The sequence below is a fragment of the Grammomys surdaster genome, unplaced genomic scaffold (genome assembly GCF_004785775.1).
Source record: "Grammomys surdaster isolate TR1022 unplaced genomic scaffold, NIH_TR_1.0 364, whole genome shotgun sequence".
Classification (NCBI taxonomy): Eukaryota; Metazoa; Chordata; class Mammalia; order Rodentia; family Muridae; genus Grammomys; species Grammomys surdaster.
Genome location: NW_021604783.1, coordinates 3,515,392 through 3,535,336, shown reverse-complemented (window position 1 = coordinate 3,535,336; position 19,945 = coordinate 3,515,392). Strand labels below are relative to the sequence as shown.

The window sequence follows — 19,945 nt, the reverse complement described above, 5'->3', positions numbered from 1 at the left end:
AATAAACAGCACTCGGGTGTGATGGGTACATTTTGTACATTTTATTGGCTTGGGGCACATAAGACCCCACCCTGAGGGATGGAGGGTGGGCTGGCGGTTACTTGTGATAGAATCGTGGGTTCTGGCTGTGTTGGATGAAAGGGAGTCGAGGACCGGGTTGGCTGGTGGTGGCAAAGCCTGACTGGTAATGAAAAGAGTTTTTATCAGTGGGTAAGTATTTCTTTGACTCAACACTCAGTACAAGGGGGAAGGGGACAATGCAGTAGTATATGTAGGTTTGATAACCAGCCTTACCTTTCCTGCTGCTTGTATCTGTACGGGGAGCTGGGGGGAAGCCAAGAGTCCAGGGGCTGGATGAAGAGCTTGAGGGTGCATGGGCCGCAAAGAAGACTGGAGGACAAAGCTGGCCTTAGGCATACTGGGGTACCCCTCATCTTAGTACCTTGACCTCCCAAGGGTCCATACTCACTGAGTCAGAGAAGCTAGTCTGCTGGTTGGCATGTTCCATCTGTTTTTGCAAAGAGAGGGCACTACCGGGCTGGAGGAACCCTGAGGGGAAAAGAGAAGTTTGAAATGAGCAAAGAGCAGTAGGACTTGTGACTCTGGGGCTTCTGCCCAGGGGGTTATCACCTGTCTGAGTGGGCTGAAAGTGGCCATGCACTGCATAGGGTTGTGGCTGTGGCTGAGATAGGTACTGCACCGCAGGAAATGCTGACGGAGCTGAGAAAGGTAGGAGATCATTAGTTTTTTGGTGTTCTTGCTGTTCTTCCCCTAATCTGAGGAGAACCAACACTCACCTCTGAGCTGCTGGCTAGGACTATAGGCAGGTTGTGTTGGCCCATAATGAGGTGGGGGCTGAGCAGTCCCATAAGCACCCCCTGGACTGCCTTGGAATTGTCCATGTTCTGGGGTTCCTGGAAAAGCAGCTGCTGATCCCACGTAGTGCCGGGTCTAAGGGGAAGTGAAACTTGCTGCTTAGAAAAAAAACCATATGTATATGCCTTTATGCTCATCACCTACATACTACATGGTTGGTATGTATGTACTTCAATGATTGGGATGCCAGAAGAATGGGAGGAGACATGGAGGTAGGATCAGATTTCAAGTCTTGGCTAGTCTAGGAGAAGCGGTTAAAAATCTTAAAAGACTTTCCCTCACCGTAAGCACTTGTGGTCCAAACATCTGCTTGGCTCTGTCAGCTGCCATGAGAGTACCTGGGCGGTTGTGTCCTCCAGGACTTCCTAGAAAGGGAGAGACGTTCATGATGCTGAAATAAGCAGCAACCTCTAGGAGGGCCTTTTCTGTGTCAGGCGGTTCTTAGCCCTCACCCTGCATGCTGAGGAGGTGAGTTCCTGTATGGACCGTCAGGCTCTGCTGGTATGCAGCTGATGTCAGGGTGGTTAAGTCACTGGAGGGAAAGGAAGACAGGTCAGTTAGGTGCCCTCCTGCTATTAGATTCTTTTGTCACCTGTGCCACCGCACACTTTTACTTCTAGCCATCCCACCACACCTCTGTTCCTTTCGCCTCCGTTTTTCTTCCTCATGCAAAACTTTTTTGAGCTGCAAGAAAAGCTGGTGCTTCTCCTCCTGTAGCGCTGAAAGCTTCTCCTGCAGCTTCAGAATCTGGAAGAGGGATGAGCAGATAAAGCAGGGAAAAGAAAGAAGCTAGGAATAGAAGCGATGGGAGACTACTTACTTGTTCCTTGGTCTCTTCTAGTGACATTCTCTCTTCCATTTCCTTCTTCTTTCTTCTCTCCTGCTCTTCTTTCATCTTCTGTTCCATCATCTTGTCCACCTCTTCCTCCTCTGAAGAATCAGAACGGGGAAGTGGCAAGGCGGTGTAAATAAGCTGAGCGTTAGACTGAAGACCAGCAAAAACCAGTTACTCCATCACAGCCACAGGGAGAACTTTGCTTCATTAGGTGCTCTCCAAGGTCCTTCCCAGCCCAGGGTTCTGGAACTTAGACTGGGCCTCTTCACTCACACCCCGAAGGCGCCGCTGCCTCCCTCTTAGCCTCGCCAGCAGGCGCACAGCTGGGCCAGTGGATGGGGGCAAGTTCGTGGGTAGCAGAGCCACCCTGGGCCGAGTGTCTGTCCTCCCGCTCTGGCCCAGGCTCACCCTGCCGTTTGCGTTCCCGCTCCATCATGATGTGCCGGTGCAGAGCCCTGGCCATGGCGTTGGAAAGCTTGGGGCGCTCCAGGAGTGCGGGCATGATGCTGTTGGTGACGCCTGGGCAGTGGGCACCCGACTCTGTCACTGACTGCCAGACCTCAGGCGGGGCCTGCAGGGAAGTAGGAGCTCAGAGGGAATGCGACCCGCCGAGGCGGAAGCCCGTCCGCCGCCCGCTCGCCACTTCGATCACGTGTCCCGGGCACCAGCGTCCCTCCCGGGTCTCAGACTCAGCGCCGGCGCGCGTGCAGGGGTCTTAGGCTCCGTGCCCCCGCCCCTCCCTCGTAGCCCTGGCGCCAACCCCCCTACCCGCCTTCTCGGCGCTTTCTCCGTGGCCTCCGGCGCGCCTTGGCCCCCACGTCATATCCGGCAGTCAGGATAAATCCTTCCGGAGTCACGACGGCAAACGGCTCAGCGGGTTGGACGAAAGGAAAGGCGGAAGCGCTGAGAGACGGGTGCCGGGATGTCCAAATTCCATGTGGGTTTCCGAGAGGCCTGGGAAGATAAAGCCCCTGGAACTCTTCACCTCGCGAGGCCGCAGGAGACAGAGGCAGAGGCAGAGGCAGATGCTCTGAAGACAGTATTTATTGGCTCCTTAGAAATCAGAGTCAGTAACAACTGTACAGAGGGCCCACAGCTTCCTCAGGCCGCCCTCCCTTGCCCACTCCCGCCCCATGGTGCCCTGTGGCCACGGAAAAAGCAGCTTCATGTGGGCACAGAGAGACTCCTTTGGGATTCACAGTAACCAGAAACAAAAACGGAAATAAATTAAGTGATATGGGGGAGGGTAATAATGGGGAGTCTTGTTCCCCATGTCAGTGCATGAAGGGGGGACCCAGAGACCGGAGCTGGGCTCCCTACAAGCTCCCTCTCAGCAGAGGGAGTGTGCTGGGCCCTGAATGTAGAGATGTGCTTCACACCTGGTCTAAATCAAAGCCTGTCTACGTGCTCCTCCCAGGAAAGCACCTGTACATGCCATACGTCACTGGAATGAGGTGGAGGCAGTCAGCATTCAAGAGTCCTAGGCTGTGCTTGGAGTAGTGGTATCTCGCCCCTTATTCCACCCGTACCAGCAGGGCATAGAGAATTGTGGCTCCCTTCTCCTTAGTGACCCACTCAAGTTCCGATGGGCTGAAGTGCTGGTCAGGAAGTTCTCTGAGGGCCGCAGAGGGAGGGCCAGGAGTATAGGAGCCAGGGCGTACACACACCTGAAAGGCCACCTGAGCCTGGTGTGTCCGCTGGGATTTTGGGTCCCGGAATCTGTTAAGACAAGCAGAAACAAGAGGAGAGTAAGGCTTCTAAGGCCCAATGACTGCTAATTCTGCTCAGTCCACCCAAGCCTTGCTGTTTTCTTGGTAATGCTCTCATCATGAATGGCTTAGCACTAACTATTTTGTGTGTATACTACTCTCCTCCCAAGTCCTGCTCAAGCTAACTCTTCCATAGCCCTATTCATGTGTTTATTTACCCTGACACTCTATTTCATGTCTTCCCAAACACCCCAAGTTCACTTCTTATCTACTTCACCCACTTTTGTGAGACAGTAGAGGGTCTCTACCAGGCTGGAGTCGGTCTCCCTAAATAAGGGGAGGATAACCTTAAACTTCTGATCCACTGGCACTGCCTCCTAGTGTTAGGAATTTATTATAATTCCCAAGTACAGTTTATGCAGTGCAATGGGTCAAACGCAGCAACTGGTGCAGGACATTCTGAACGACTTGGTATCCATATAGATTCAGGAAAGCAGGCACACCTATGCACTCATCTAACCTACACTCAGCATGGAGGTGGAGACAGGAGCCAAGACCAGCTGAGATACACCAAACAGGAGTCTGAGACCAGCTTGGACTACTTGACATCCTGTTTTAAGGAAAAAAAAAAAAATGCTGGGTGGTGGTGCCTCTGCACTTGGGAGGCAGAGGCAGGTGGATTTCTGAGTTCGAGGCCAGCCTAGTCTACAGAGTGAGTTCCAGGATAGCCAGGGCTACACAGAGAAACCCTGTCTCAAAAAAACCAAACCAAAATAAATAAATAAATAACAGCCTTCAGGTTATAATTAAAACAAAAAACAAAAAAAAGGAAAACAAAAAACAAAAAAACAAAGGGGGCTGGAGAGATGGCTCAGTGGTTAAGAGCACTGACTGTTCTTCAAGAGGTCCTGAGTTCAATTCCTAGCACCCACATAGTGGCTCACAACCATCTGTAATGAGATCTGGTCTCTGTGGCACATGCCTTTAATCCCAGAACTGGAATCTCTGGGTTCAAGGCCAACTTGGTTTATAGAATGAGTTCTAGGACAGCCAGGGCTACACAAAGAACCCCCCCCCCCCCGTGTGTGTGTGTGTGTGTGTGTGTATGTGTATGTGTGGTATGTGTGTGTATGTGTGTGTATGTATGTTAGGGGTAAAGGGGAAAGAACAATGACAGGTCAAGGAGCAATCAGCAACAAGCCAGGGTGGGAAAAAGGGGTATGGTAGGAATCCTAAGCACCCAGAAGTCCCTGGGACCTTGCAGACCGAGCCCCTAGTGCCCGCCCACAAGTACTCACTGCACTTTGGAGGCTAGGGTCTCTGCCCCAGCATACTGAAGGGAGGGGGAGAGCAGCACTGGAGGAGGCTGTTCCTCCCGGGGAGGTGCACAGTTCTCACCAGGCTCCTCAAATCCCACCCCAGGCTCTCCCTTCAAGAGTCGGCAACTCAGGATGGAGGTAGTACCTGTGAAGAGACCTGGGTGAGAGCAGCCCCATGATTCCTCCTAGGATCTGTAAAGCCCAACCCACTCTATGATACCTGCTCCCAACTCCCCTCGGTCCAGCACCCTCCGTACAACTGCTACACTGCTTCCATGATATGCCATGTGCCACTTCTTTGTTAGTGTGCCAGCTTCCAGATGAGGATTCACCCTAAAAGGACAGATAAGACAGATGAGTCAAAGGTCACTGGCTCCTCAAGATCACCCCCCACACAAGGAGTGCTATCATCTTTTCCCTCTTGGGACTCTTCCTTTCTCAGGGAAAATAGCCCAGAGGAAAATATATGCCTGTGGCCCATATGTACCTAAGATTGAACCTGCACCATCCAAAAGGCAGGGCATATTCCCGGGGAGGCTCTCCTCGGCGCCTATGGGCCTCATCTCCTCGCAACTTCCGGCAAGATTCACAGTAGCATAAGCTACGCTTCGGTGGAGGCATAAAATAATCTTCTGTAGGACAATGATTGACAGACAAGCTTGGTCCTGGGTCTCAACCATCATACTGCCCTCCAGCCAGTGTCCAGAGACATGGGAGCAAGGCAGGCTCTAGAGGATTAGGACTCACCAGGAAGCAACAGCAGTTCTTGGAAGCGGGAACAAAGGGCATGGTATTCGCAGCTCTTTAAAGGGCTAGCAGCAGGCGGTGGACCCCAGCACACACTTTCCTTGATACCTGGAAGAGCAAGGGGAGGAAATCAGGAGCTGGACTGGGAAGGACTGGATGGGGCACTGATGAGCAGACAAGGGCAGGATACCATCCCTTTGGGCTAGCGCACCGTCTACCATATCGGCTTTTTCCATGTCCCCTTGGGTTCCAGCAATCTTCCCACTGGCAGTCCCTGGGTCAGGGCTCACAATTGTCACCTGCAGAGCAAAGTCCTGATTGACACATCCCTAGATTCCTTTGTGAACCAGAAGTTTCCCAGGCTCCCAAGACTCCCTTTTCCTCTTCTCTGTTGCCACTAACCTGCTCACACTGTCCATAAAGGTCCACAAGTGCATGGCACGGCTGGGGCACATCTGGTACAGCTACCCCTTGGTCTACCCCATTGATGTGGAGATGGAGCCCTCCAGAGGAGTCTAGTCGAAGTCCCAGGATGGTGCCTTCAGGGCAGGTGTCAAGATTTGGCCCAAACTTCTCACAGATCTGAGAGGAAAGACCTACTGTCTTCAGACATCAGCCCCTTACCACCACCACACCAGTAGCCATCCTGCCCATTCACTCTTTGTAGCTGCCAGTCCCTAAGCTTTGCCTGTATCTTTGCCTACTGCCTAGGCTCTAGTCCCAGTTTATTTACCTAGAGTGCCCCTTCTTACTTCCAACTTTAACACTCTCAATGGCAGGAGCACAGGAGGAAACAATAGGCCAAAGGTTGTCCAGGTAATGACATGCACGGCTCCCTTTTGGCCAGCTCCTCTCCATTCAGAACCTTGGGTCACTTCATTCTTCCTGGCTCCCTCCTCACCTTCAGACCATTGTGGAAGACACCACGGCCCCGCAGGAGCCAGGCTGCCCGTTTAAGGGCACAAGCAGAGGCAGGGAAGTTAAGCCTCTCAGGTGGGCAGGTGATGACTCCCAGAACAAGAGAAGACGTCCACTGTCGGTTCAGGAAGTCTATTCGCACCTGCATGAGAAGGAACTAGTCCATATGCACAGCAAACAGACAGAGGCCACCCACCTACCCAATCAGTCTGTACAGACTGTGACCTGCCTGACATACTATCCCATCTTGATGTTTGTAGAGAGCAGAAACTATCAATTCACATATCTCCTTCCCTGTTTCTCCTGCTGCTGGGAACAGAATCCAGGTCCTTGTACATGTCAAACAAATGTTCTATACTGAACTATACCCCCAACAAACATTCTTTCTCTTTGAACCCTGGTCTGCTCCTAGAGACTACTTTCAACTGGCTTTTGTTCTTTTAGTTGTTTTGGTTTTTTTGTTTTTCGAGGCATTTCTCTGCATAGCCCTGGCTATCCTGGAACTCGCTATGTAGACCAGGCTGGCTTCAAACTATATCAAAGATCTGCCTGCTTCTGCTTCCAAGTGCTGGGATTAAAGGCAGGCGCCACCACCACTCAGCTAAGCTGGCTAACTTCTTACCTCTCACCCTGGAGTAGTAATAGCAGCTAGGCAGGAAGAAAGGCACACCTGAACAAGCATATGGGGCACCAGGGGCTGGCTGATGACAACGATGCCCTGGTTGTAGCTAGCCACCCGAGTGGCTGTACGGTTCCCGTTGGATAAGAGGATATTCTTCCCATGGTTCTCCAGGAATTCAAGGGCTGTGGGCATAATCCCCACTTGATTCTGGCCCTGGTGTGGAAATACAGACTGAGCTGCACAGGGTATCAACAGCAGGTTTTACCCACCACACTAGAGTATACATAAGAGTTCAACTATGAACTCTGCTGGACTAGTGAAGATAGCTCTCACTACCCTGGTAACTGGACTGGTAGCCTAACAACCCAGCAGGCCCTACTGCAGCCTCTTACTCTCAGCCCATGCTCCTCGCCATCATCCTCTTCCTCGCCCTCACTGCCAGTATCCGAGCTGGGAGAAGGCGGCTGGGTGCCTTCTGATTCTTCCAGCCTTGTGGAGCTGACAATGGCCACACTGCGTACTGGCCCATATAGATCCAACACAGCCCACACATTCTGGGAACAGAGATCAAGGAAGCTTGTCAAAAATCGGCACAAGAACTCCAACTAATTAGTCCCTCTCCAAACCCAAAGCAACTCTTAGACCTACCTTGGCAATGCCAGTGGCAGCAGGCCCCATATCTTCTCCATCTACCAAGATGTGCATTGTGTCATCTGCACACCGACGAACGCCCACACGGCTTCCCACCTAGATCCAAGGTTCAACAAAGACATCGGCTCAGTGAGCTGTCTCTACTCTCACCCCCAGCCCCCATTGTCTGCTCCAGTGCCAGGTGCTTCACCCCTAGTCTCTCGAGGTTCCGGCCATAGTTCATCCTTTGGAGGTGCCCATCACGTCTCACTTCACAGCTGGACACCATCCAGGTGGTCTTTGTTCGGAGTTCAGGCAAGGAAGGAGGCAGCCCCGGACCACTGCCTGCTCCAGGCCCCATGTCCTCGGGTGCAAGTGTGGTCAGCCCCAGCCGGAGGGAGCCTGCCCACTTCTCATCTAGCTCTTCCACTTTCACCTGTGCGAAAGGAAACAGTGGGTGGTCCTATCTGTTGGGCTGGTAAACCCCCTTTACTTTCCCACAGCCTACCTCAAAAACTTCTTCAGCCTTGAGCTCCTTGGTGCTGAAAACGAGGCCATGTGCATAGCCAGCCACACGGACTGCCCGTGTGCCATCCTCCTCCAGAGTGACATTCTTGCCACAGGTGCTATGGAATCGGTGAGCTACACCTGCCACTGTGGATAGATGTTTGAAAAAGGGGTAGGATTAGGGTGACTCCTTCAGACGGGTTGCTGGTGAAGCTTTGAGATGAAAGTTAAAGGCCCATCTGCCATTACTCATCAAGCCCTCTGGACGCCTTTCACCATGTAAGACCCAAGATGCCTAGTGTGTGGTATCTTAGACTCTGGGAGTCAGGGAAATTACGAGACTCTGTGTCTCAGATCTAAGTACCCCCCTGCTCAGAAACACGTACTGAGCACTTGCCACCGAGCCTTTTCCCTCCTTAAGCAGGTACCTGGGGAATGCAAGGGGAATGACTTCTCAGTGGCAGTGTTGCTGGTTGCCAGGCTGTTGTCCATGGGGCCAGTAGCATTGGTGATAGACACTTGGACACACTGGCCATAGAGATCCACTACTGCATACACCTCTGTGTAGGAAAGAAGGCATCAGAAGCCTGAGGTCCTGATTGATCTGAGCAAAGGCGGGCAGGCTGGAAGCCAGAGTAGTCACCTTTACCCGGAGGCAAGCCTGAGCAGGCAGCGCCTTGGTCCTGTCCATTAATGAAATAGTGCAGGTCGCCCTTAGCAGTCCGCATCATGCCGATGCGCGCACCAGTGCCCAGTGCGTCCAGGTCACACCCATAGTTGTTGCGCATCGTGTTGCCATCTTGCATGATAGCTGTGCCACTGAGAAGACAGGAGGAGGGATTTAGCTTCCCTGCTTTATCACTAATTGGCTCCTACCCAGTCTCTGCCTGTCAAAACATCAGGCATAGAGACTTGATCTTGGTCTGAGGCCCAGTCCTGTCTCCTTTGCCCCAGGAATTACCACAGGGAAAAAGCAGGAATTACTCCATGGGCTACTTTGATGGGAATTCAGAACAGAGGAGAAAGGGTATTAGGTCCCAGAGTCTTCCAGTGCCTATGGCCACCACAAGCCCAAACCATGCTTAGTTGTCTGGTATTACCTAGCTCCACCCATCCCTGCCAAGCTGGATTCAAGGGTGGAGAGCCTAACCTCAGCATCCATGTATCATAGTCAATGTCGGTCATGGTGTTGGGAAACTCTAGGTCTTCCGGCCGAATAGCAGTCACTCCTGGGAGAAAGCAGAAGGTGAGAACGATCCCAGGACACAGGCATCCGGTACCTTAAAACCCCTGCACAGATGGTCCCTCACCAGCTTCGATGGAGCCTGACCAGCGGTCGACCATCTTCTGAATGACGATTTCAAACAGTTCTCCATCCCGAAGGGCTCTGTCAGGGAGAGGGAGGATCACTAAGGCCCTATGTAAGTAGGGCAGTGGGACAGTGGAGACACGAAAATCTAGAGACTGACCGGTTGGAAATGACAATGGCATCATTGAACTCGCTGCGGCAGTTATGGCGGAGAGCAGTGCGGCCACCATTAGTGATGACTGCATTACTGCCATGCAGCTGGTGAAAGCGCAGGTCGGAGCCCCCAACTGCCGACGATGGAGAACTGGGAGACATCTGATTATTTCCTTCAGGGAGTGGCTCAGAGACCGGAGGCACCTCTGCAATAGTATCACCCATTAAGTCTCTAGGTGTCTTTAAGGATTCCCAAGAGCACCCTAATCCTTTACCCCAGCCCTGTCAGACCCTCACCCACGTCATCCACAATAGTAGCCTGGGCAGCCTGGCCATAGAGATCAACGACAGCATAGACTCCCGGGGGTACATTCCAGGCAGCAGGGCCCTGAGTCATTCCATTGACGAAGAAGTGGAGTGTTCCATCCTCCCGCCGCACTACGCCCACTGTGTCCCCTGCCTTGGAAGAAGGGGCTGGAGTGAGAAGTCAGGCAGAGCTCTTGCCTGAGATGCTCCTGCATCTACCAAGTCTCCCTGACCCCAACACGATATCCAGTCAGTATGACTGCTCTCTCACCTTGAGGCGGTCCAGGTTGTGTCCATACTCATCAAGGATGGTCGTCCCATTGTGCATTACCCCGTTCCCAGTCATCATCCAGGTCCCTGAAGGGACAGAAGTGGCAGAAGATGAGGAACAAGGAACAAACCAGAACCTTGGAGCAGCTTCTTCTCTGGGACCCTACATCAGCCCTGCCCTTCTTGGGAGCTCACCAGAGCGTAAATTGGTCATAGTAGAGGGCAACTGGAGGTAGGCAGGGTTGTGGGTAGTGACACCAATCTCAATGGAGCCGGCCCATTTGTCCACCATCTTGTCAATGCGCACCTGGAACACCTCTCCATCCCGGAGGGCTCTGCTGCTCAGTACCACGCCATGATTGAAGTCATCAGTGGCACTGAGGACACAGCAAGTGGGGACTCAGCCCTCAGCATGCTGAGTGTGTCAAGCCTTAAACCAGCAATGTTAGTCTGATACCCACTGCCCCAAGACAACTACCCAGACCTCTTGCTCCTGGAAGTCTCCACCTTTCTGTCCAGGACTTCCATACCACACACCCTCCCATGTTCCCACCTCAGTGGCCCTGCACCCTTTTATGGCCCCTTGCAGGTATCTCCCCTTCCCATGGGTCATACTGGGGCCTCAGGGCAGTGCGTCCCTCGTGGGTGATGGCTGCCTTCTGGCCACAGTTAGGATGGAAGAGCAGGCGTTCAGGTTCTGCCTGGGCTGCAGGGGCAGCACGACGAAGAGCACCCTCGGGGGACAGAGCCCTCAGGATGGCATTGTTCCGGCGGAGACGGTCACTGTGGTTATTATTATGGACTATGGTAACTTTCACAGCCATTCCATACAAGTCTACAACACCATATACAACTGGTGGTGTCAACGGAGTAGCTACACCTACAGAACAGAATGTAAGAAGAGTCAAACAGAAGAAGAGCAAGCATCACAGAGAAGGATGAGGTATGACCCACTGATGGCCCTGGGCCAGCAGTCTTTCTTGTGTGTCACCTTACCCTGATCAATGCCATTAATGAAGAAGTGCAGAGCAGAGCTGGACTTCCTCGTGAGACCGATATGGTCGCCCTCCTAAGCAAAGGAGAAAGACTCTAGAGTTAGTTACACTCGGGCTCAGGCTTTGGCAGTCCTGGGCACTTCCTACCTCCCCCCTCCACAGGAGACCACCTACTAAAGAAGTTCACATAAAACCACTCTTGGGCAGGAGCTGGGTCCCTGTTTTCCAGACACAACAATTCCACATTTCCCAAATACCCAATGTAAAGTAGGTACTAAATTAAACTATTTTAAAAACACTCTTTTTTTGTTTTTCTCTAAAATCTTGACCTACTTAGGGCTACTGGGGTTAGAGATGTGACTCAGTGGTAGAGTACTTGTCAAACATGTCCAAGGCCCTAGGTTCCATTCCCAGCATAAAAATGGAAAAAGGCACTACTAACAAGCATATCTTAGACCCTGTCAGACAGCCTTGCTTTCTCAGAGGAAGCCTCACACAGAAAGGAACTTGTTCTTGGTTCTGGGGACACTGCCTGGTGCCCTGGCTTCCCTGGACTGGACTGCCCAAACTCCTGTGCACCAAATCACCTGCAGCTCATCCAGACTGAACTCACAGTACTCCCGGCGAGTACCCTTGCCGTTGGTCAAGATCCCACAGCCACTCATCATGATGGTGCCTGTAAAGAAGGCCACCCAGTTAGGGAAAGGCTGCCCTGATCTCATCAACTCCAAGCCTGTGTCCCTCCCCTCCCCTGCTGGTACCTGACTGCAGGTTGGTCATGGTGGCTGGGTACTCCAGGCTATTGGGATTATGGGTGGTGACACCAATCTCAATGGAACCAGACCACTTGTCTACCAGCTTGTCAATACGGATCTGGGGATGAGTGAGAACAGTCAAGCCCAGGAAATAAAACAAAAGAAGACAGACCCTCAAACCCTCGGTTCTTCACCAGTCATTGGTTTAGCTCCAAGTCTTTGGCAGGAAGTTCAGCCAGACTCCAGGATGTCACATACCTCAAACATTTCATTATCTCGAAGTGGCCGGTTGGTCATGACAACTCCATTGTTGAATTCATCCAGGGGCCTCCGGCGCTCAGCCGTTTTATTATTGTTGCTGAGTTTGATGAGGGTTCCACACTTCTCATGAAAGAGCAGGGCATCGTTGGAAGTGAGGATGGGAGAGGTGGCAGGTCCACTGGGTGCCAGTCCATCCCCTGCTGGTGGGGAGCTCAGGTTCACATTGAGGAGGCCCCCATTGTAGGCAGAAAGGATGGCGTTGCTCACCACCTCAGACAGCTCCATGCTGGCAAAGTCTGTAACAGCAAGAAGGAAGGAAGTCAAGATGAAGTGCTATCCCCCCACAGCTAGCTTGGGACCCTCTTCTCCCTACCCATCTCTTAAATCCCACCCTTGTCCACCTTTCTACCCATTCCCCTTCCCTGGGCTTCCCCGAAGCCCTCACCATTATGCGAATCAAGGCTGTTAGGAAACGTCTCCGGCCGTGCCTGCGCTGGGGACACCATGAAGGCTAGGGACCAGGTAGGATGGGAGGGGAATAAGGGTTCAGCCCATGCTTCAGGGCCCAGTCAGGAGACCATCTCTTCTAACCCCAATATTCCCCTGTAATAGGCTCTGGACTCAATGACCCCTCCCTTCACCCAGCTGACTTGTGACTGCTTTTGCCCCATTTCTTCAGCCAAACCTCATGTTTCCCGGAAGCTGTGTTCTCACCTTCATCCACAGAAGTTCCCTGTTCCGACAGGGCAGAATCTTCTGGAGGGGCCAAGGGCTCAAGGGGAGGTGTGGGGATAGGAGTAGGAGGGCTGAAGCCTGGCTCAGGGGGCAGCACAGTGATCTGGGTACACTTGCCATAAAGGTCCACAACAGCCCAGACCCGAGCAGGCAGGCCTGTGGCTGCCACACCACAATCCCTCCCATTCACCCAGAGCCGGAGCTCCCCAGTGGCTGTGCGTTCCACACCCACACGGTCCCCTTCGACAAGCTGGTCCAGGTCCTGGCCATATTCCTCCAATACAGAGCGCCCGTCCCGCAGCACTGAGCAGCCTGATACTACCCAAGACCCTCCCTTCAGCCCAGTGGCACTGCTTGGGAAGTCCAGCACACTGGGATCCAGTGCTGTCACTCCAATTTCAATGGAGCCACTCCAGGAGTTGACCTACGAGAGGGTGGTGGACAGAGTTTCAGTATGGAATCCCATCACGAGAAGCCTCTCACCCTGACCTCTGAAGCCACTGACATAGACACACAAATAACTTTTTGGACCTAGCCTCCATAACTATCTGGACCCACAGGCTCTCAACACCTGTGTGCTGTGTCTGCTGTCAAATGTTTTACCACACCACCCCTTTACCCATTGAACAAGCTGGTTAAATGCCCTGGTTTTAACCTGACTTCCTCTTATTTCTCAGTCTCTGTGGCTCCTCAATTGCTCCAATCACATGCTTCTTAGGTCCACATAGCCGGCTCTCCTACATCACCCTCATTCCCAGCCCCAACCCTCTCGTAAGGTAAGGCTCCACCCAGATTCATTCCTTCTCTTTCCAAACTCGTTTTGGAGTCAAGCAAGTCACACCCGCTTTCTTTTTCCCATATCTCCTCATCTATCTTTCTGGCTTTGGACGTTTGTTTATCAACAGTTTGTGCTTTTTACTATTTCTCTACTCTCCCATCACATCTTGGGCACCTGTCTATCTTCCATCCCTAAGAGACTGTGCTAGATGTGTTCTAATAACTGGGCCCTGTATCCCTGTCCTGCTTCTGGGTCCTGAGGCAACTGATTCTCCTTCAGAATGAATGTGTCTGCTCCATGTTCTTTTCCTTTCTCTTCTCGGGTGCACTGTAGTCTGCCGGCTCGCTATCGGTACCTGGAGACTTGGTTGGAGATGCCAGACTTTCTGGCACTTCTACCGCTTCTCCCTCTCGTCCACTCCCACCACCCTCCACACCTCGTTTCCGCGGCCCCAGCTTTGCACCTTGCGGTCGATGCGGACGGTGAAGACGCGTCCATCGCGCAAGGGTTCTCGACTCAGCACCAGCCCGTGGTTAAACTCTTGGCCCGGCTGCTGCCGCCGCGCTGTGCGCCCACAGGCCGACAGGCTTACCAAGCGCCCAGTGCGCGGGTGCAGCTCCCCGCCACTGACGAGACCCCCGCTGGACCCCAGTCCTGGTCCGCCGCTGCCAGGGCCCCCACCCCCGCCTGGCCCCGGCCCTGGCCCGGGGCCTGCCCCAGAGCCCCCACTCCCACCCGACCCCGCCGCCATCGCCGCTGATACCGCGGCCGCGCGACAGCCGCGCTTGGCGGCACCGTGGCAACCGCGGCGGACGGACGCCCTGGGGGAATACGGCCGGGGGCTGGGGCCTGATATGCTTTACGGCACTGAAGCATCCAGAGCTAAGGAACCAAGGTCTATCACGAGGGGAACGGAAGGACGACGGGGTCGGGGGTTTGCTTTACGGCACAGGGAACGACAGCGGCTAGAAGAGACTGGAGGAGTTGGGCTGCTTTTGCGACAGTGAATGGAAGAAACGCCAGCCGCAGGCGTATTTGCGACGGAGGCGTGCGGCTCCCAGATACACTTTGCGACGTCGCCCGGCGCCGAAGACCCAACCCTTGTTGGGAAAAGCGACATATTAAAGTATTCGCTTTAACATAAGGGATAGTGGCTTCCCCTCACACTGTACGCTTTAAGGCGATGTAAACGCTATCTTCGGGACAGAGAAAAGGTAGTTTTATAAATCCACGTCTCAGCCCTTCACAAAACCGAGACCGGAAATGTCGCAACCAATCACGCATGACACTTCTCCTTGTTCCAGTCCTGCACCATTCGTCGCAGTCTCCGCGACCAGACACCACACACTTTCCATCACACCTCTTCTATGAAGCACAGCGACCTGACTGTGGGGGAACCCGCACATAGTTCAAGACCAACTTCAGTCAATGAAACTCTTGAATCTTAAAGTTACTAATAAAAACCCTAAAGATGTCCCGATAGGTAATCCCAAGGAACAGAGCTGATACATCCAGATTACCTGAGAGCTATTAACAGAACCCAACCCTACTCAGAGGACCTCGCTGGTGTTGTGGGGCTGTGACGTCACAAGGCTCCTCTCCTCTGGCCAGGCCCCTTGACTGTGATTGGTTGATTCAGAGAAGGGCGGTGATGGAGAAGGGCGGGAACAAATTACAGAGACAAAGAAAGTCTTTGGGTGTAACAATTAGAGAAGCGTGTGCGGAGGAGCTCCCAGGCTGAAGTCTATATAGTCCTCCTTTCACCTGTCCCAGCGCCAGGGAGAGGAGGCGGAGGAGGTCCGGTCTGACCCGGAGCCCCCAGCGCCCACCGCCCACCGCGGTGGGGGGCAGGGCCAACGGGCGGGGCTATGTGCAGCTAGAAGGCTAGGCAGAATAATTGAAGTGGTTACGAAGTTGAGCTATGGAGAAGCCGGAGTCTCTCGCACCTGTTAGTGGCCTCAGTGCGGAATCCCCTGGCGGGGTTCCTAGGGCAGTACCTGGAGGTGTCAGAGGTATACAAACAGACACCGGAGTAGCCTTGTTTCGCAGTCCTGGCTCCCTCTTGCATTCCGGGAACCCTGTAGTCCGCAGTCCTGGTCCAATCCAACCTTCTGATGGGCCAGGGACCCTCAATTCGGGACCCGGTCCGAAGTGCAGCACATCCCCTGGCACTGGAACTGGTGCAACTAAGACGTCTACCCCTGGGCCGGAGGAAACTAAAGTGTACAACTCGGAGAGTAGTACACACTCCGGGTCATCTTTCACGGAGCGGCCTCGGAGCATCCTAAAAAACAGCAGCTCCATTTTGATAAAGAAACCCCCCAGTTCAGAGAAGTAAGCAACCCAGCTTTTAGCCAGCAGCCCTGAGACGGGAGGAGGGAGGAAGGAGTTCAGGACACTTTGAGCGGAAGCTAAGAAAAAAGGAGCAGAGTCCCAAGGCCCTGGTTAGGGAGAGGTGGTGGGGTCAGTTGGGTTGGAAATCTGAAGTTCAATGACTTGGAGAGGGCAGCAGGTGTCACAGCAATCCTGGCCACACAACACTGATTATCATTGGGTATCTGGCCCCCATCCTAGCCTCTACGAGGGAATATAAGAAGACTTTTGAATGCCGGGAAGAATGAAGGAGACCGCTCTGTTAGGAGAGGGTTGCCAGAAGAGCTTCCTCCTTTGCTGTGTCCTTCCCTCACCTTAGGAAGTCTCAGCGCTGGGATGAGATGAATATCTTGGCTACCTACCACCCTGCTGACAAAGACTATGGCTTTATGAAGGCGGATGAGCCCAGAACCCCCTACCACAGGTGCTAAGTCCTTAGCCCTAGCTTTTCCACCTACACTCCTGTATTCTAACACGGGAATATGAGGAAGAGGCAGAGAAGCCTCAGGGTACAAGCACTGCCTCCTCCACTGCAGGTTGCAGGACACTGATGAGGACCCATCAGCGGAGTCTTCTCTCAAGGTGACTCCTGAATCAGTGGCAGAGAGGTAAGAGCCCTCAGAGATAAGTTGAGCTGTGCCCTCTACTCTCATACCTTTGAAGGCAGTCTCGGATTGCTTTGTTCTTTGGACCCTAAAATGGTAGGTACTACAGTCGCACTCAGGCATAACCAAAACTGATCTGGGGAATCAGCAGCTTGGTCCCCCTCAACACCTACCCGCCACTGTTGTTTTTTCCCTTCTGTACCCCCAACTAGTCTCCCTCCCCTTCAGGTTTGCCACAATGGACAATTTCCTCCCCAAGGTCCTCCAGTATGGAGACAACAAAAGCTCAAAGACCACAGACAACTTTGCCAAGACATGTATGTGAAATGTGGGGTGGGCCTTGATGGACAGGGGAGCTTGAGTGGGGATACCCTTCTGTGAAAGCCTGGGAGGAAGCCAAGCTTTCGCTCTGACCTACAGACTCCAGTGATTTTGACAAGCACCGAAAGATACACTACAGTGAAGGGAAGTTCCTGAAGACCCCGAAAAACCTGCCCTTGGCCACTGAGGAGGACAGCTCTGGAGCCAGTGCCAGCATCAGCAGCAGTAATCAAGGTGTGGCAATGGACCTGAAGCCTAGGCCCGTGGAGAAAGTCTGGGCAGGAAGAGTGGCCACAGGACTCAAAAATGACACTGTCCTGATGACTGATAGCCATGTCTTAAACACCAATGGTTAGTGACAGGGGCCTCCTGGGACAGCAGAATGGAGACAAGAGACTGTTCCAGAGCCCAGATCTCCTTGAAACTTTTTTCGTTTTTTTCAAATTTGTTCTCTTTGGCTCTCTGCTTCTCATGTCTCTGCTGTATTCTGCTTTCTTCAGAGAGCATTGGCCTACAGTCCTGCTGGTCTGATAAAGAGGCAGTGACTGGAGGGGACTCCAGGGAAGTAAGGGGGACAACTGGAGCTGAGTCTCTACTGGGGGCCCCCCAGAGACAGGCTGAACACAGAGATTAAGATTCACTGCTGGTTTTCCAGCATGGGGAGGGGTGTTAGATGAGAACTTGAACTCTCATCTGGTAGTGGCCCACCATGCACTCCTAGGACTCAGAGGCACAGCAGATGGCCACAGACTCAGACTGTCTGGGGTGATTTTTCAGATTCTGCTACCTGTAGAAACCAGTTCCCCTCAGCCTCAGACTGTACCGTGGGGGAGCTGGCTAATCTACAGCGCAAGGAATACTACAGCAAAGGAAGGTATCTGAGGTCCTGCTCCCACCCAGAGCTTGGAGAGGATATAGAAGATGAAGAACAGGACAGTGAGAGACTGGGGAGGACAGCCTGGGGAGGACGGCCTGGGGTGGGGGAGGATGGAACAAACAGCCTACTGGGTACCCCAGCCCTCATCTCGTGTAACTTCCAGGTCCTTCAGGCTTGACCTGGGTTACTGAGAATCCCAAAGGGACTCTAGGTACTGCTGGAAGCCCATTTTGATAAAACCGTTTAGGGCTCTCTAGGCATAACCCTGACTCTGGTGCGCCTGGTGAAGGCACCATCTCTCTAGGCCTGGCTCTTACCAAGCTCCCACCTCCTAGCCTCCCGGTCCCTATTAAGCCAGTGCATCAGCCACAGACAGTAGAAGAGGCCTTAAACATCCCGGAGCTGAGTGCCTACATTATAGAGACTGGTACTGGTGATGCTCTGAGGGATGGAGGGCCCCTCCAGCCTAGCATCAGCCAACAGCTCCACGCCCTCCTCTTTGACTCCTCCCTGCCTCCACCCACTCTAGTTAGTACTATGTCCTCCACAGTCAATGGTTCACAGGCATCCAACTGTTTGACTAAGGGGCTGAGGTGCCGAAGCCCGGGGAGCTCAGAAAAGGAACATGGAAGTAACCAGAACCAGAACCCTCCAAGCTGGAACGGCCGTAGACGTGAGCCTGGGCCAAGGCAAGGGGGTAACTTGCAGTGCCCAGGGAGGCAGACAAGGCAAGGGGGTAACTTGCAGTGCCCAGGGAGGCAGAGGGGTAAATTGGGTAGGTTCTAGAGATGTGAGGGTCACATGGACAAGAGCTTACCCCTGCTGCAAGAAAGCCTAACCTCTTCTTTCTCTAGATGAAAGCTTGCGACTTCAGTGGACTCAGGAAAAAGAACCTAGACCATGGAAAATGTAGTCAACTGGGGGTAGGGTGAGGGTAGCCTTCCCTCCTCTCTCCTCTTTAATGGACAATAAAGAGAACATCAGGAATCTGAGTGCTGGGAATTGGATGTCTAGACTGGGCCTGCTCTGGGAGACTGGGAGAGTTGGAGGGGTGTCCATACACAATAACCCAGGAAAGCGAAGCGAGGGAAGGGACGGAAAGCAACCCAAGGAACTGTACTCCTAGGAGCAAGCACTTAGGGGCTAAAGCAGCAAGGCCACAAAATCGAGCACAGTTTGTTCTATGAAATGAGATCCTGTCTCAAAACACAAAACAAAACCTCAGGTTTTTAAAACTCACTGTTGGTTTATTCCATTAACATGGTATACCTGTGGAGGTTAGAGGTCAGAGGAACTTTCCAGAATAAGTTCTACTGTGGTTTCTGGTGTCAAACTCAGGTTGTAAGGCTTGATGTGTGATAAACACTTTTACAGTGAGCCACTTTGCTGGTTCCAAAATCTAGGGTCTTGAAAAGGCCCAATCTCGCAGCAGGATGTCAACGTCTGATAGAATCAATATACTATACATTTATTAACACGATCTTTGGAGCAGGGGGTTGAGCCAGGGTTCCTCTGTGTACCCCTGGCTGTCCTGGAACTAACTCTAGACCAGCTGGCCTCGAACTCAGAGATCTACTTGCTGAGTGGACCTTCCTTCCTCTCCTTAGTCTGATGGACCTGCACAAACTTAACGGAAGCGGGGTGAGTCCTTGAGACAGTCTTCAAAATCTAGCTTGACCGTCATCTCAGATGACTTGCTTTGGGGGCCCCCTGGGCCCTGGAGGTCAGGTAGGTGGAGATGTAGGCAGGTGCACTCCCCACCCCCCAAGAGGGGTATTGAGAAGAGTCCTCTGATAAGAAGGGCCTGGGTCTGTAATTCTTTCCCCAAAGGGAAAGGGGTGACCTGGGAGGAGCTCTAACTCCACCACTTCTAGGCAGCTCTGGGAGGTGTAGGGGTGGGGCCTGGGCGGAGGGGGGTGCTGAGATCAGAGAAACCCGCATACCCCAGGCAGGACCAGCCTTGTCCCAGACTAACCTGGGCTACAGAGTAAAACCCTTTAAAAAACAAACCCACATGCTCTCCAAAGCTTGCTGGGATGAAAGG

General features: G+C 52.9%; 3 protein-coding genes across 9 annotated transcripts; 1 reads left to right on the top strand and 2 right to left on the bottom strand.

The window, feature by feature from the left end:
- Positions 1–19: 19 nt before the first annotated feature.
- On the bottom strand, positions 20–2,537 carry Gps2 (G protein pathway suppressor 2). The gene is made up of 11 exons (XM_028780105.1): positions 2,480–2,537; positions 2,120–2,282; positions 1,697–1,806; positions 1,511–1,623; positions 1,329–1,408; positions 1,159–1,241; positions 798–951; positions 631–720; positions 470–549; positions 295–390; positions 20–181 (listed from the first exon to the last, which is right to left on the bottom strand). The coding sequence occupies exons 2-11, from the start codon at positions 2,211–2,213 to the stop codon at positions 98–100; spliced, it is 984 nt and encodes a 327-aa protein (XP_028635938.1). The 5' UTR covers positions 2,214–2,282; positions 2,480–2,537; the 3' UTR covers positions 20–97.
- A 198-nt stretch (positions 2,538–2,735) lies between these two features.
- Neurl4 (neuralized E3 ubiquitin protein ligase 4) lies at positions 2,736–14,807 on the bottom strand. Of its 3 annotated transcripts, none has more exons than XM_028780097.1 (29): positions 14,189–14,807; positions 12,927–13,371; positions 12,658–12,723; positions 12,210–12,508; positions 11,958–12,069; positions 11,784–11,872; positions 11,198–11,270; positions 10,817–11,081; positions 10,397–10,578; positions 10,203–10,288; positions 9,923–10,085; positions 9,633–9,831; positions 9,474–9,550; positions 9,314–9,392; positions 8,807–8,982; positions 8,592–8,723; positions 8,165–8,310; positions 7,868–8,092; positions 7,675–7,773; positions 7,419–7,580; positions 7,075–7,239; positions 6,388–6,546; positions 5,889–6,068; positions 5,698–5,785; positions 5,487–5,594; positions 5,227–5,371; positions 4,960–5,072; positions 4,719–4,884; positions 2,736–3,430 (listed from the first exon to the last, which is right to left on the bottom strand). In XM_028780097.1, the coding sequence occupies exons 1-29, from the start codon at positions 14,474–14,476 to the stop codon at positions 3,226–3,228; spliced, it is 4,692 nt and encodes a 1,563-aa protein (XP_028635930.1). In that variant the 5' UTR covers positions 14,477–14,807; the 3' UTR covers positions 2,736–3,225. The 3 variants fall into 3 exon arrangements, with proteins under 3 accessions (XP_028635930.1, XP_028635932.1, XP_028635931.1); XM_028780098.1 differs by having other exon boundaries at positions 2,740–3,430; positions 8,813–8,982; positions 14,189–14,552; XM_028780099.1 differs by lacking the exon at positions 12,658–12,723 and having other exon boundaries at positions 8,813–8,982; positions 14,189–14,552.
- Positions 14,808–15,408: 601 nt separating this feature from the next.
- LOC114631725 lies at positions 15,409–18,893 on the top strand. 5 transcript variants are annotated; one of them, XM_028780100.1, is made up of 9 exons: positions 15,409–16,059; positions 16,418–16,522; positions 16,635–16,706; positions 16,932–17,020; positions 17,124–17,375; positions 17,802–17,960; positions 18,065–18,112; positions 18,452–18,590; positions 18,756–18,893. In XM_028780100.1, exons 1-9 carry the CDS (start codon positions 15,647–15,649, stop codon positions 18,757–18,759), a joined length of 1,281 nt encoding a protein of 426 aa, XP_028635933.1. In that variant the 5' UTR covers positions 15,409–15,646; the 3' UTR covers positions 18,760–18,893. The 5 variants fall into 5 exon arrangements, with proteins under 5 accessions (XP_028635933.1, XP_028635937.1, XP_028635936.1 ...); XM_028780104.1 differs by lacking the exon at positions 18,452–18,590 and having other exon boundaries at positions 16,963–17,036; XM_028780103.1 differs by lacking the exon at positions 18,452–18,590.
- The last annotated feature ends 1,052 nt before the right edge of the window (positions 18,894–19,945 follow it).

Bases quoted from the DNA above. Each gene is read 5' to 3' on its own strand.
- Gps2 (XM_028780105.1), bottom strand. From the start codon at position 2,213: ATGCCCGCACTCCTGGAGCGCCCCAAGCTTTCCAACGCCATGGCCAGG. The intron at 550-630 runs GTGATAACCCCC...TTTTCCCCTCAG, and splicing joins CTTTCAGCCCACTCAGACAG to GGTTCCTCCAGCCCGGTAGT. The intron at 182-294 runs GTAAGGCTGGTT...TTTCATTACCAG, and splicing joins AGATACAAGCAGCAGGAAAG to TCAGGCTTTGCCACCACCAG.
- Neurl4 (XM_028780097.1), bottom strand. From the start codon at position 14,476: ATGGCGGCGGGGTCGGGTGGGAGTGGGGGCTCTGGGGCAGGCCCCGGG. The intron at 6,069-6,387 runs GTGAGGAGGGAG...CTTTCCTCTCAG, and splicing joins TCTTCCACAATGGTCTGAAG to ATCTGTGAGAAGTTTGGGCC. The intron at 3,431-4,718 runs GTGAGTACTTGT...TTGTCTTAACAG, and splicing joins ACCCTAGCCTCCAAAGTGCA to ATTCCGGGACCCAAAATCCC.
- LOC114631725 (XM_028780100.1), top strand. From the start codon at position 15,647: ATGGAGAAGCCGGAGTCTCTCGCACCTGTTAGTGGCCTCAGTGCGGAA. The intron at 16,707-16,931 runs GTAAGAGCCCTC...CCTCCCCTTCAG, and splicing joins CCTGAATCAGTGGCAGAGAG to GTTTGCCACAATGGACAATT. The intron at 17,376-17,801 runs GTTAGTGACAGG...GTGATTTTTCAG, and splicing joins CCATGTCTTAAACACCAATG to ATTCTGCTACCTGTAGAAAC.